This window comes from Oncorhynchus masou, chromosome 26 (genome assembly GCF_036934945.1).
Source record: "Oncorhynchus masou masou isolate Uvic2021 chromosome 26, UVic_Omas_1.1, whole genome shotgun sequence".
Taxonomy (NCBI): Eukaryota; Metazoa; Chordata; class Actinopteri; order Salmoniformes; family Salmonidae; genus Oncorhynchus; species Oncorhynchus masou.
The window spans coordinates 8230815-8245623 of record NC_088237.1 but is presented as its reverse complement, the minus strand read 5'-3'; the positions used below and the strand labels follow the sequence as shown (position 1 = coordinate 8245623).

The window sequence follows — 14809 nt, the reverse complement described above, 5'->3', positions numbered from 1 at the left end:
TTGATATGCAGTTCGTGGAAGCTTGCTTTCCTCTCTGTATCCCATGGAAAAATACTGGCAGCTGACTTTTGCGCACCAATTTCGGCGCAGGACACCGGGCGGACACCTGGTAAATGTGGTCTCTTATGGTCAATCTTCCAATGATCTGCCTACAAATACGTCACAATGCTGCAGACACCTTGGGAAACGACAGAAAGGGCAGGCTCATTCCTCTCGCATTCACAGCCATATAAGGAGACAATGGAAAACAGAGCCTCAAAAATCCTGCTCATTTCCTGGATGCCGTCTCATCTTGGTTTTGCCTGAAGCTCACGTTCTAGGGCACGCACAGAAAATATCTTGGTAGTTCTGGACACGTCAGAGTGTTTTCTTTCGAAAGCTATCAATTATATGCATAGTCGAGCATCTTTTTGTGACAAAATATCTTGTTTAAAACGGGAACGTTTTTCATCCAAAAATGAAATAGCGCCCCCAGAGCATCAACAGGTTAAGTAGCCCTATTTTGAGATGTGAAGTATCATGATCTCTTTCAATAATGACAGGAATGGAGGTGGTCTTTATCCTAGTGAGATTGCTAAGGCGAACACCGCCATGTTTAGTTTTGCCCAACCTTGGTCGAGGCACAGACACGGTCTCAATGGTGATAGCTGAGCTGACTACACTGACTGTGCTAGTGGCAGACTCCACTAAGCTGGCAGGCTGGCAAACAGCCTGCTGCCTGGCCTGCACCTTATTTCATTGTGGAGCTAGAGGAGTTAGAGCCCTGTCTATGTTGGTAGATAAGATGAGAGCACCCCTCCAGCTAGGATGGAGTCCGTCACTCCTCAGCAGGTCAGTCTTGGTCCTGTTTGTGGGTGAGTCCCAGAAAGAGGGCCAATTATCTACAAATTCTATCTTTTGGGAGGGGCAGAAAACAGTTTTCAACCAGCATTTGAGTTGTGAGACTCTGCTGTAGAGCTCATCACTCCCCCTAACTGGGAGGGGGCCAGAGACGATTACTCGATGCCGACACATCTTTCTAGCTGATTTACACGCAGAAGCTATGTTGCGCTTGGTGATCTCTGACTGTTTCATCCAAACATCGTTGGTGCCGACGTGGATAACAATATCTCTGTACTCTCTACACTCGCCAGTTTTAGCTTTAGCCAGCACCATCTTCAGATTAGCCTTAACGTCGGTAGCCCTGCCCCCTGGTAAACAGTGTATGATCGCTGGATGATTCGTTTTAAGTCTAATACTGCGGGTAATGGAGTCGCCAATGACTAGAGTTTTCAATTTGTCAGAGCTAATGGTGGGAAGTTTTGGCATCTCAGACCCCGTAACGGGAAGAGTAGAGACCAGAGAAGACTCGGCCTCTGACTCCGACTCGCTGCCTAATGGGGAAAACCGGTTGAAAGTTTCTGTCGGCTGAATGAGCGACACCGGTTGAGCGTTCCTACAGCATTTCCTTCCAGAAACCATGAGAAAGTTGTCCGGCTGCAGGGACTATGCCAGTGGATTTATACTACTATCTGTACTTACTGGTGGCACAGACGCTGTTTCATCCTTTCCCACACTGAAATTACCCTTGCCTAATGATTGCGTCTGAAGCTGGGCTTGAAGCACCGCTATCCTCGCCGTAAGGCAATCGTTCTCCTGTATATTATGAGTACAGCGACTGCAATTAGAAGGCATCATGTTAATGTTACTACTTAGCTTCGGCTGTTGGAGGTCCTGACGAACCATGTCCAGATAAAGCGTCCAGAGTGAAAAAGTTGAGGGGAAAAAACAAAAATATAAACGGTAATTAAAAAGTAAAAACCGTAAAGTTGTCAGGTAGCAAAATAGGTTGGCAACAAAACGCACAGCAACACGTAAACAAGTCTGCAAGTTGTGACCAGAAATGACGAAACTTCTCATGAGGACCGCCACAGGAAAGGAAGACCCAGTTACCTCTGTTGCTGAGAATAATTTCATGATAGTGACCAGCCTCAGAAATTGCACCCCAAATAAATGCTTATGAGTTCAAGCAACAGACACATCTCAACATCAACTGTTCAGAGGAGACGTGAATCAGGCCTTCACGGTCAAATTACTGCAAAGAAACCATGACTAAAGGACATCAATAAGAAGAAGAGACTCCCGGGTGGCGCAGTGGTTATATTTGACATGCGTTTTTCTGGATTTTTGTTTTGTTTTTCTGTCTCTCACTGTTCAAGTAAACCTACCATTTAAAATTATAGACTGATCATTTCTTTGTCAGTGGGCAAATGTACAAAATCAGCAGGGGATGAAATACTTTATTCCCTCACTGTATGTGGAACTCCTTCAAGACTGTTGGAAAAGCATTCCTCATGAAGCTGGTTGAGAGAATGCCAGGACTGTGCAAAGCTGTCATCAAGGCAAAGGTTGGCTACTTTGAAAAATCTAAAATATAAAACATATTTTGATTTGTATAACATTTTTTTGGTTACTACGTGATTACACATGTGTTATTTCATAGTTTTGATGTATTCACTATAAAGACTAACTTTGGAATGAGTAGGCGTGTCCAAACTTTTGACTGGTATTGTATATTTGTAAATATTAAACACCAGCTCTGTGTAAATACATCCAAAACTTATTTGCGCCTCTACCTGTCTGCCTCCTGCTGAATGTTTGTCCATACTACTGCTAGAAGGCCCCTATTTTATGCGGCAGAGGTAGGCTACAGATGTCGAGCCATCCTGTCACTTCAAAAGCACACAATTATCTTGACCTCTGAGTCTCTGCATTTGTACTTTATTGTGGTTTGCGTGATATAAGCAGAATTCAATATAATTACCTTGCCGATTTCAACTGCCCCCTTAGTCACTTTATCCTGTTGCCGGGTCTGGTCTTCAGAGAATAAGACCCTCATTGTGTTGAGCTGAATCAGGGAAAGTAGCTCAACTGTGTTAATATGACAGTGTCTTTGTGATATTGAATAGGGCTAACTGGCTCAGTTAAAAATGCCAGCCTTTCCAAGGCCTCACCTGCGTATCTCTACTGGGGGTGAAAAGAGTAGAATACACACTGTACATTGATTTCCCTGGCTCAGGATGTGTTGTCTAATGATAATTGTTATTCCCTTCAGGCCTCTCGTCTCTCCAAGGGGGAAGGGGAAGATAATTGCAGGCGCATCGTATGCTAATACCCCCCCCAGTAACGCCACAGGTTGCTACGATTCTGCTTCTCTTTCTCCTGACACTGATTGCAAATCCATGCGTCTTGATTAGAAGTTTTCGAAGTGTTGATTCTGAATACACACAGACCAAGGAGGGGGTGGTGAAGGAGAACGAAAGAGAATGCGAGATAAAGGAGAAAGAGCGAGAGAAGGGGAGAGATGAGAAAAGAAGATACGTTTATGAGCAGAAGAGAGGTGATAGTGACCGAGAGAGCATTTACTTCTTAAGGTGTTTATGATGATTCATTTTCACATATTCCATTAAAACCACTTAAGGATCCGCCCCTTTTTTTCAATGTTCACCTAAAACGACACATCAAACTGCCTGTAACTCAGGCCGTGAAGCAAGGAAATGCATATTCTTAGTACTATTTGAAAGGAAACACTTTGAAGTTTGTGGAAATGTGAAAAGAATGTAGGAGAATGTAACACAATAGATCTGGTAAAAAGATAATACAAAGAAATAAACCAACTGTTCTTTGGGTATTTTTTTTGTGCTATGATCTTTGAAATGCAAGAGAAAGGCCATAATGTGTTATTCCAGCCCAGGTGGCCACTGAGGGCAGCAGCATACAGTGGGGCAAAAAAGTATTTAGTCAGCCACCAATTGTGCAAGTTCTCCCACTTAAAAAGATGAGAGGCCTGTAACTTTCATCATAGGTACACTTCAACTATGACAGACAAAATGAGAAGAAAAAAAATCCAGAAAATCACATTGTAGGATTTTTAATGAATGTATTTGCAAATTATGGTGGAAAATAAGTATTTCGTCAATAACAAAAGTTTATCTCAATACTTTGTTATATACCCTTTGTTGGCAATGACAGAGGTCAAACGTTTTCTGTAAGTCTTCACAAGGTTTTCACACACTGTTGCTGGTATTTTGGCCCCACTGTATATGGATCTGTGCCATTCACTTTGAACTGTACTGTTTTTACAGTATGAGCAGATGCACTTGTTTTGAGATCAAAGCGAGAGCTGCATGTAGCGACGTGTGCACATTTGTTCATATCCTTTGCTAGTGAGTTATTAACCCAGTTCTAGATCATTTGTAGTTAGCAATGGGGGAGTACATTGGCTGCTACTGTAGTCTGAACGATAGAACAGCTATTTCCATGTTAATGAAATGGAATGCATTTTCTCCATTGTTATTTATGGTAGGCTACTCTGGTAAAAAAAAAATATTTTAAATGATTTCGCCTTTATTTAACCAGGTAGGCTAGTTGAGAACAAGTTCTCATTTACAACTGCGACCTGGCCAAGATAAAGCAAAGCTTCACCTAATGTAAGCCTACATTAGGATCAAATAGTCACAGTAGCCTACTTGACCACTGTTAAAACTAACTTATTGGGTACCAATATTGAATTGTAAAAGCCTGTTTATGTTAAATAAAGTGTCCTTTAATATAGATCACATGTACAATTCAAAAATCAGCATTTTGACATGTCACAGTTGTGTTCTCTGGGTGTCACTGAGAAGGCTGATGACCCAAGACCATAGATAAAGACTGTATATTGCAATATGAATGTCAACACACACAGTAGGTTGACTGGTGACCTAATGTGACGGTCAAAGTCCTGCAATAAGATAATTTACTAATATTTGTGTAAACTCTTCACAGTTGTGTTCTTTGCGTGTCACTGAGTAGGCTGATATTCCATTTCACGGACCCAATATCCAAAGGTAAGGATGTATGTTGCAATGTGAATGTCAATATGCACAATGGGCTGGATAGTGAGGTGATTCCCCACAGTTAAAGTCCCACATTAAGAGCTACGACACTAATATTTGTGTATACTCTTCATAGTTGGGTTCTGTGGGTATCACTGAGTCAGCTGATACCCCATTTCATGAAACCTGTCTTTTTGTGGACTGCATTCTTGCTTTACCTGCACTAACCCTATGCCTCCCCCATTATTAAATAGATTTGGCCCTATCCCTGCCACCCCCAAAGGCCTGTTGGTACAGTAGGCCTTGACAACCATACCCAGGAGGAGCTTTGTGTGCGAGTCCTCAGATGGCCATGGTCTTGTTTACTTGTTTGATTTATAGTCTGACTGACCCACTGAATTAGAAGTGATGGGACGGGACGGAGCTTTGTTTAAGCCTACTGTGTGGCCCCCTCATCAGTACACATTCACAGTCACCCACACAAAGAGACTGCAGCGTGTGTCTTCTGGTGCAGCTCTGGTCTGCTTGCTTGCGTGCGCATGCGTGTGTTGGCACCAAGGCAAGAAAGACCGGGGGAGACCGAAGAGAATAAAGGGATTTTTTTCATGTTTTTTTCATTCAACCACTCCTATTGTAATAAGCATAGGGAGGAGCCAGTTCAGCTGATGTTCAGTGTCGTTCATGGGGGTCGTATTATGGCAGCAGATCTGAATTGTGCTGATCTGGTTAGTCGGGCAGCAATTGTGCGAACGCTTGTTGTGCGTTCCAAATGGCACCCTATTCCCTAAATGAGGCACTCCTTTTGTCCAGACCCATATGGGTCCTGGTCAAAAGTAGTGTACTCTATTAATGGAGGAGAGGACTTGTGAAACACTGTCTGAATCCTATTTGTGTGTGTCATCCTGTTATTAACATGTCTACGGCAGGATTTGCTAACGTGACTTGTCACTATATGCTGGGGAATCAACTGCTACAGTTTTAAATTCTCTTTTTTTTGGGCATTCTAAGATTAGAACAGAACATTCACAATCGTGCTTCTCTGTAACAGTGGCTGAGCCTGTGTTCAAATACCATATCAGTGAAGGCCTAAGGGTGCTGATCTAGGATCAGTGTGAAAATGCTCCCAAGTGTGAAGTTCAGTTTTTTCCTCTCACGATTACTCTTGCTACACTGGCCATATGGAACATTAATCCTAATGTGTCTTTATTTTGTTTCTTACATAATTGCAATCAGGAGCATGGGTCGATTTCATGGTGGAGGAAATGGAAGGGAACACTGGACAGCACAAATGACCTAGTTGAAATGTCAGATCGAGGGGGGAGAGAGAGAAGCATTTACATTTTCCTTCTTTTGCAATTTTACTCCCATCCTTCAGAAGAGGTAGGCTATTGGTTTCTGGGTTAAAAACAGATAGCTGTTCTTCCCAATGTAAAGCACTGATACAAAAAAAACCATCTGGATCCATGTCCTTTTGGTAGGTCTATCAGCTCTCTCCTTCAGTCTTGCTGGCTAAGTAAAGGGGACTTGTATTACTCTTAGGCTGGGCTCCTCGACCCCAATTTCAGGCTGCCTAAATGACTGCCTGCGTACACTTCTGCAAGGTGGGCCTGGCTAGTGCTATGACGGCGCTAGTCATCAGCACCTTGAAGATGACTCTATTTCTCTGAATTTAAGCCTCAGTGGTTCTGTTTTTTGAAGTGTATTTTGTCCTTTGACAGGACTTGGACATCGTTTCTTGGAGGGATGGTGGATGTGTTGTCAAAGGGGCCTGTGTAAGTTGGGTGCGTTGGTTGTAGTGTGTTGGACGGAACCTGGATAAACGGTGTCTCGCTTTCTGCTGACCGTCGGGTCAGGGAAGGCTTAAGGGAAAGGTGCACAGACACACACACTGGCCTCTCTGTACAAGGGTACAAACCTGCTCTCTCGCTCTCTCTAAGGTCAACTTGTATCGCATGGCTTTCGAGGTGTTTTGGGACACTCCCTCAAGTTTTCCATGGCATGATGGGAGCGGTTTGTTATGACAGAGGAACCTTCACAGACATCACCGTTACCATGTGTCCGTTAGACCATACTGCCCATATAGTCCATTAGTGTACCAATGAACGGTGTCTCTGTTTTGTCTTCAACAGGGGCCTTCCTGGAAAGAAGTGTGGAAACATCATTGTTAAGGCAGAAGAGATGGGAAACTGCAGGGTGAGTAGTGATGGCAGGGGATATGGAGGGGAAAGGGAGTTTTGGGCTGCATCCCATTCCAAAAAAAAGCTGACTGCCCTTAACTCCACCAAACCAAACATCATACCCACATAAGGACATCATCAATCAATGAACACTTTGCCATGGCATATACATTCAATTATATTGGCATGGATCGACTATCATAGGATATATCGCTCACCTTGATGCTGAGTGGAGTTGCCGTGTCCTGTAATGTCACTGTTGACTGATCAGCATGAATGTCTGCATCTACTATCAGAAGGCTCTCGCCAGTATCTGCAGTGAATAGTGAGCTGTGCTGTCAGTTTCATCAGGCTCAATGTCTCTCTCTCTCTCTGTTACTTTAGGAGTCGGTGATGATGCAGTTCTGTGGGAATAAACTGGACAAGAAAGATTTCTTCGGCAAGTCGGACCCTTTCCTCGTCTTCTACCGCAGCAATGAAGATGGAACGTGAGTATCCTTGACCGACCCCTTCTTCAGATCCTCTCCTCCATTTCAATTCCATCCATCAGTCTTTCCACTGTGTGTGTGTGTGTTACAGCCTACAGGGTCTTCTCTCTCTCATCAACACGTATCTGAGGGGTCAGATAAGCAGGTCTACTCCTCTGAGGAGAGGCATTGTTACGCACACACACACACACACACACACACACACACACACACACACACACACCTGTTACATCCGGCAGAGCAGAGAGGAGATGACCTAGCGGGAGCAGTGGCTGGAGGGAGAGCTCCCTATTGCCCCACTGGCCTCTCTGTACAGTGGTTAAACATCTCTCTCTGTGTGTGTATCAGTTAATGGATGATGACGCTCTCTGAACTCATATTCCACACTGCACTATATTCACATTAACACCATTTACTTTTGCGGGGAATGATGATTATACTGCGTATTCCTCAGTTGATGGTAATTTCTCTTAGAACTGAAAGATATTTTTTTGTGCTGGTCATCATGATGACGTTTTGAAATGTTTTTTTATCGCTCTATATTTTTGACAAAGTACGGAAAAGAGGAATCAATATCTTTTGAGGTTTGTATCACTAAGTGTGTGTGATTTATCTTCTTGGAGGGGAAGAAAGATCTGAAGGAGCTGAGGGTCAAAGAGACGTTTAAACTTGAGGGAAATCTGGAGAAAAGCACAGGAAGATAGTGTCGCTAACTAACTTTGCACAGACACTCTGAGGGAATGAGAGCGAGAGAGAGTGAGAAAGAGAGGAAGATGTGGGAAGAAATAGAGGGCGATAAAGAGGAACAGTGAAAGGAATATTGTCGAATGATTGACTGATCCATTGATCAGTGTATGGCTTGTCTTGTCTCTGTGTTTCTCCAGGTTCACAACCTGCCATAAGACAGAGGTGGTGAAGAACACACTAAACCCAGTGTGGCAGGCCTTCAAGATACCTGTCCGAGCACTCTGCAACGGAGACTACGACAGGTGAGCGTGTGTGTGTGTCTACATGTGCGTGTAGTTTGGCCAGCAAGATTAGACTGGCATTTATTGGTTTGCGGAAGTGTGCGAGGGCCATGGTGATCATCTTTTTTTTCAACAATTTGAGTGCTTTGTAAAAAAAAAATGATTTGGTGACGGGATCTAATCTGCAAGAGGAGAAAACATTTTTTTAGATGGACTCCATTTTGTAAGATTCACCATGCATACACAGAATTCCTTGGTTGCTAAGGTTGCTGTGAACCTATTAAATGCAAATAGAAGTTATTATAATGAACTCGAACAGAGAAATGAATGCTTGGTCTGCTTATGAATAGCATTCCTCTCTGCAATCATCATTCTCCCTCAGTGGAGTAGTCAATTCACATGCCTGACTGACAGACAGGTGTCACGTCCACACTCAGATGCATTGGCCCTTAAATCCAGGGTGTAAGAAGCTGCAATAGTTTGATATCGAGTGAGTGTGTGTTTGATATCGAGTGAGTGTGTGTTTGATATCGAGTGAGTGTGTGTTTGATATCGAGTGAGTGTGTGTTTGATATCGAGTGAGTGTGTGATTGATATCGAGTGAGTGTGTGATTGATATCGTGTGATTGATATCGAGTGAGTGTGCGTTTGATATCGAGTGAGTGTGCGTTTGATATCGAGTGAGTGTGCGTTTGATATCGAGTGAGTGTGCGTTTGATATCGAGTGAGTGTGCGTTTGATATCGAGTGAGTGTGCGTTTGATATCGAGTGAGTGTGCGTTTGATATCGAGTGAGTGTGCGTTTGATATCGAGTGAGTGTGTGTATAGGATCTGCAATCCCATCTCAGGGATTGTGTTTGTATTCATCTCCAGTTGTCAGCGGGCTTGTTTGCCAGTGATAAGGCACAAATCCCCAGATGGATGGTCTGAGCTTGTCAGGCTGCATTGATTGGAGCAGAGCTGGGCCCTGACTCTCTCTGAGTTGTTAGGAGGTTAGTTAGAGAGAGCTCATTGTTATCAGTGTGCAGAGAGAGTGGGGAGCCAAGGAAGCACAGAAATTAATGCTTTACACACACACACTCATATATATTGATTTACGCACTTGCACGCACACACACACAGTGCGAGTCTCTGGGGGTCTGGGATAAGAGATAAGGTAGAACGCTAACAATGGAGAGCTGTGTGTCCCCCTGCTGATAGTACCACTGCTGATAGACTCTTGTTAGAGACACACACTCCCACGCACACATACCTACTTCTGGTTGATTACTACAGGGATGGATGGCTTTATCTCCTCGGCCTTTCTTTCAGTCAGCTTTGATGGATGGTGATGGGCTCATCCTTCACTCCATTTAGTAGGAGGCTGAGCAGAGTGCGTGTTTCTGTGTCTGTCTTTGTGGTCTGACAATGCCGGAGTGTGCCTCCTTATCATCGTACCCCTTTTACGACCCCTTTCAGGAAACTCATTAACCTGTGACTTCTGACCCGGTGGTGATCTATAACTAATGATTACCTTTTCATCTAAGCAGCTGTTCATTATGTTCTTTCTTTCTTTTTCCTCTGAAAAATGAGGTGAAATTGGTGCTGGGTGAAATACGCACAGCCACGGTCAGCTACTTATCTCTTGGCTCTGGTGATGGAGAATGGTCACTTGTTATGGGATAACAATTCTTCAGTTTGAGGGGATGGGTGATGGTGGAAGAGCACTGCTTTTCTCTCTCTAACGTTCGCTATTTTGGAAACGAATATAGACATGATATAGATTACTGTAAACTATCCTCCTTCAGTATTCTGTACATTTGATCTTGAAACTAGTTTGGGGGGAATGTACAGTGTCACGATCATAGTTTGTGCACATAATTGGCCTGTTAAAACGAATTAAATATTTTTCTAATATATTGTTATTTTTCACCCTACTAGAACGATCAAGATAGAATGCTACGACTGGGACAGAGATGGAAGGTAATTTCATTTGAATCTTAATTGAAAAGCACCTTCATTAGCATGATGTAATCACTGTGTTATTTCAATGATGCTACTTTAACTAGTCCTAATCTATATTTCTAGAAGGTAAGGAAGCTGTGTTGGATGCTGACTCATTCAACACAGGTTGACATGTCGTTGTTGAAGTGGGGTAATTGGATTGGCTATAAACATAGAGGCGGGGCCAAGAGCGGAGCAGCAGTAGAGCGTCATCATTTCATATTATGGGTTTAGTGGGCTCGGTTATTGTAATGAGGGTATTACTTTACAGCATACTCTCACTCCCTCTCTCATTTCCTCTTTATACCTGTCCGCATTATGTCAAGTGTTACCAAACATCTCTTGGCTTCCAAATTCACTTTATTTTAAGAAAGTTGTCCAGGTCCTGAGGCAGCAGATTATCCCAAGCCTCAGGACCTGGACAACTTGCCTTAATAGAAGGAACCATGAATTCTGCTCTGTATCAGAGAATTCTACAGTAGAATGTCAGGCCATCCGTCTGTGAGCTGAAGCTCAGCTCGGTCATGCAGCAAGACAATGATCCAAAACACACAATCAAGGCTACATGAAAATGTCTTAAAAACCAACATATTTGAAGTTTTGGAATGGCCTAGTCAAAGTTCAGACCTAATCCCAATTGAGATGTTGTGACAGGACATGAAACGAGCAGTTCATGCTTGAAAACCCCAAAATGTTGCTGAGTTAAAGTAGTTCTGCATGTAAGAGTGGGCCAAAATTCCTCCATAGAGATGAGCCTGATAAGCAACTACAGGAATAATTTGGTTGGAGTCATTGCAGCTAAAGGTGGCACAACCAGTTATTGAGTGTAAGGGGGCAATTACTTTTTCACACAGGGAATTGGGTGATGCATAACTTTGTTAATAAAAAATAAAAAAAGTTAAAAAAAATATTTGTAAACCTCAGGTTCCCTTTATCTAATATTAAGTTTTTGTTGAAGATCTGATAACATCCAGTATCAAAAATCTGCAAAAATAGAGAAAATCAGAAAGTGGGCAAATGCTTTTCATGGCACTATACTTTCGTTTTTATGCTAGTGAGGGCCGAGAATCCACTCTCACATAGGTTGCAAAGGGCATCAGTGTCTTATCAGCTCTTATCATCCCAATCCAGAAATCTGGCAGTGGCTTCTGATTTAAATTACATGTTCACAGAACCTCTTCTTGCAATTTTGATGAGGCTCTCTTGTTCAGATATCGGTAAGTGGACTGGAGGCAGGGAATGAAAGGGATAACAAATCCAGTTGTTTGTGTCATCCGTTTTAGGAAAGTACCTGCGTAATTGCACACCCAACTCTCTCAGGTGCTTCGCTATATCAGATTTGACATGGTCCGTAAGCTTGATTTCATTAGCATACAAAACATTATACAATGATGGGAGGACCTGTGTTGTCCTGGTTAATGCAGACAGAACAGCTCCAACTTCTTAATCATAGTCTCAATTTTGTCCCGCACATTGAATATAGTTGTGGAGAGTCCTTGTAAACGTAGATTCAGATCATTCAGGCGAGAAAGAATGTCACCCAGATAGGCCAGTCGTGTGAGATTCTCGTCATCATGCAAGCGGTCAGACAAGTGAAAATGGTAATTTAACAAAACTTTAAACTTTAAGCTTGTCTCTCAATTTAAAAAATGTGTCAATACTTTGTCCTTTGATACTTTGTCCTTTGCCCATATCATTGCATAATGCAGAAAATACATGAGCGTTCAGAGGCCTTGCTTTAACAGTTAACCATTTTCACTGTAGTGTCCAAAACATATTTCAAGCTGTCAGGCATTCCCTTGGCAGCAAGAGCCTCTCTGTGGATGCTGCAGTGTACCCAACTCCACTACTACTACCACTCCACTATGTCTCCCTGTCATGGCTTTTGCACCATGAGTACAGATACCAACACATTTTGACCACCAAAGTTCATTTGATGTCACAAAGCTGTCCAGTTCTTTAAAAATATCCTTTCTTAATTAACCCCCCCATAAACGTAAAATACATATACCAGGAGCTGTGCCAGGCCTGCCACCTCTATTGACTCATCCAGCTGTAACGCATAGAATTCACTGGCTTGTATGCGAAGCAGTAATTGTTTTTAAACATCTCCTGCCATGTCACTGATGCGTCGTGAAACAGTGTTGTTTGATGAAGGCATTGTCTGTATGGTTTTTGGCCTTTTCCCCCAGCATTGGTCCCAGCCATATCTGCGGCAGCAGGAAGAATTAAGTCCTCCACAATAGTATGGGGCTTGCCTGTACTAGCCACTCAGTAGCTCACCATATAAGACGCTTTTAGCCCCTTCATATGAATGGTATCTGTTGCTTTCATGTCTTACTACTCGAAAGTCATCTTTGATCTCGCTCAAAAAACTCTTGTGGCGTATTTTTCAAATTGTCATGTTTCGTTTCTAAATGTCTGCGCAAGAGTGAAGGTTTTCTGCAAGAGAGTAATGGTTAAGGTGATTGGATGTTAATTATTTGACTAGACTACCTGTATTTGACCTGTGGTGTTATTTCGCCGAAGACCTAGATGGTTTAATTTGATCTTTGGCAGTGAAACGAGGCTACTTAGGCGAGGGGAGAAAAAAACCTCACCCAAATGTAAAGCCCCGTTGGAAAATATAAATGTACTGTTTGAAAATGTGAAGAAAAAACAAAATATATAATCATCTATTTCTTTACAAAAAAATGTGAATTACATTTTTATTTGGCGTACCCCCGACGGCATTGAGCGTACCCCTACACTAGACTATCTGGAGAGGGGTTGACTTTATAATGTGTGAGTTGTGTGTTTGAAGTGCTATGATTATACTAATGATTGTTTTGTGCGTTGTGTCCTAAGCCATGACTTCATAGGAGAGTTCACTACCAGCTACAGAGAGCTATCCAGAGGCCAGTCCCAGTTCAATGTGTATGAGGTAAGTCTGTGTCTGTCTCTCTCTGTGTGTGTGTGTGTGTGTGTGTGTGTGTGTCTACGTGTGTGTCTACGTGTGTGTCTACGTGTGTGTGTCTACGTGTGTGTGTGTGTACGTGTGTGTGTCTACGTGTGTGTGTGTTTATATATGTGTGTGCTTGGTGGAATGGGATATTATTTATCTTATTTATCTCTATTCTCTTAACGTCACTCACCCACACAGAAGCACATTTAGTCAATCTCCTCTGGAGCGATTCGTCATGGCATTTCTCCTGGAATTGAATTAACGGAGTTTGACGTAAAGTGAGGAAATGTTGATGGATGGCCAGCCTCCACACTCTGTCTCCTAAGATAAGACTGAATAGTTGTTCATTAACGAATAATATTCTCAGTGGGAACCACACAGGGGGACCCACAGGGGGACACACTGTGATTGTGTGTTGTCATTCCAGATGCTGGCACTGGGACATGAGTATATATCATTTCCCAAGTCACAGCTCTTGGGTCCTCACATATTCTCTGGTTCGTTTTTTCCTTCACTGTAAATTGTACACTTTAGGAGAGGAGGTTCCACATCACTGCTGTCTGTGTGTTTGTGTATGTGTTCCTTCTTCCCTTAACCATCTGTCCAGCTGTTAACAGTCATCACCCAATGCCCAGGATGGGGCCCGATCTGTTGTACACACACACACACTGCTTATGGTTGTCCATCGTGCCCAACGATCACCATCTTCTCCTTTACTTGTGAAACACACGCCGCTTGTGAGAAGCTCCTGTCTCCCTGGTCCTCTCTGTCTATCTGTTGACTTGATGTGACATCTACTCTTGCTAGAGTAGTTACTGAACACAACACAAGGAAAACCAAGTGCCACTGTCCTTGTCTGTGTATTTGTTATGGGCGTGCATGCACAACCATGGAGGGCGTGATAATATCCATTTTATATTACAAGCCAGATGCAATAAATCAGCTAGTCTCCCCTTCAAAGGCAAATGTGCCCTTCCTTACTTATTCCCTCCAATCTCCACCAAGGATGCAGAGGGTTGTAAATCCTGTGGAAATTTGGCTGTGTCCCAAATAGCACCCTCTTCCTTTATTCGCCTTATTCTGGAACGTTACAGTGATGGTGGCGAGTTAGTTGCAATTGTGTTTCTATTTCCGGCAACGTTCCCGTGACGCTAGCGCATACAAAAGTGGTACTTTTAAAGTAAATCAAATACACATGGTTAGCAGATGTTAGTGTAGTGAAATGCTTGTGCTTCTCGTTTTGACAGTGCAGCAATATCTAACAAGTAATCTAACAATTCCACAAAAGCGACCTAATACACACAATCGAAGTAAAGTAAAGAATGGAATAAGAATATATAAATATATGGATGAGTAATGGCCGAGCAGCATAGGCAAGATGCAATAGATGGTA

General features: G+C 42.8%; 1 protein-coding gene across 1 annotated transcript in view; it reads left to right on the top strand.

The window, feature by feature from the left end:
• Positions 1 to 14809, top strand: part of LOC135514715 (copine-8-like) — a 125340-nt gene that overhangs the window by 73157 nt on the left and 37374 nt on the right. The window contains 5 exon segments of the mRNA XM_064938257.1: positions 6986 to 7049; positions 7418 to 7521; positions 8406 to 8510; positions 10410 to 10451; positions 13320 to 13395. Of these exon segments, the coding sequence (XP_064794329.1) occupies positions 6986 to 7049; positions 7418 to 7521; positions 8406 to 8510; positions 10410 to 10451; positions 13320 to 13395 (391 nt within the window).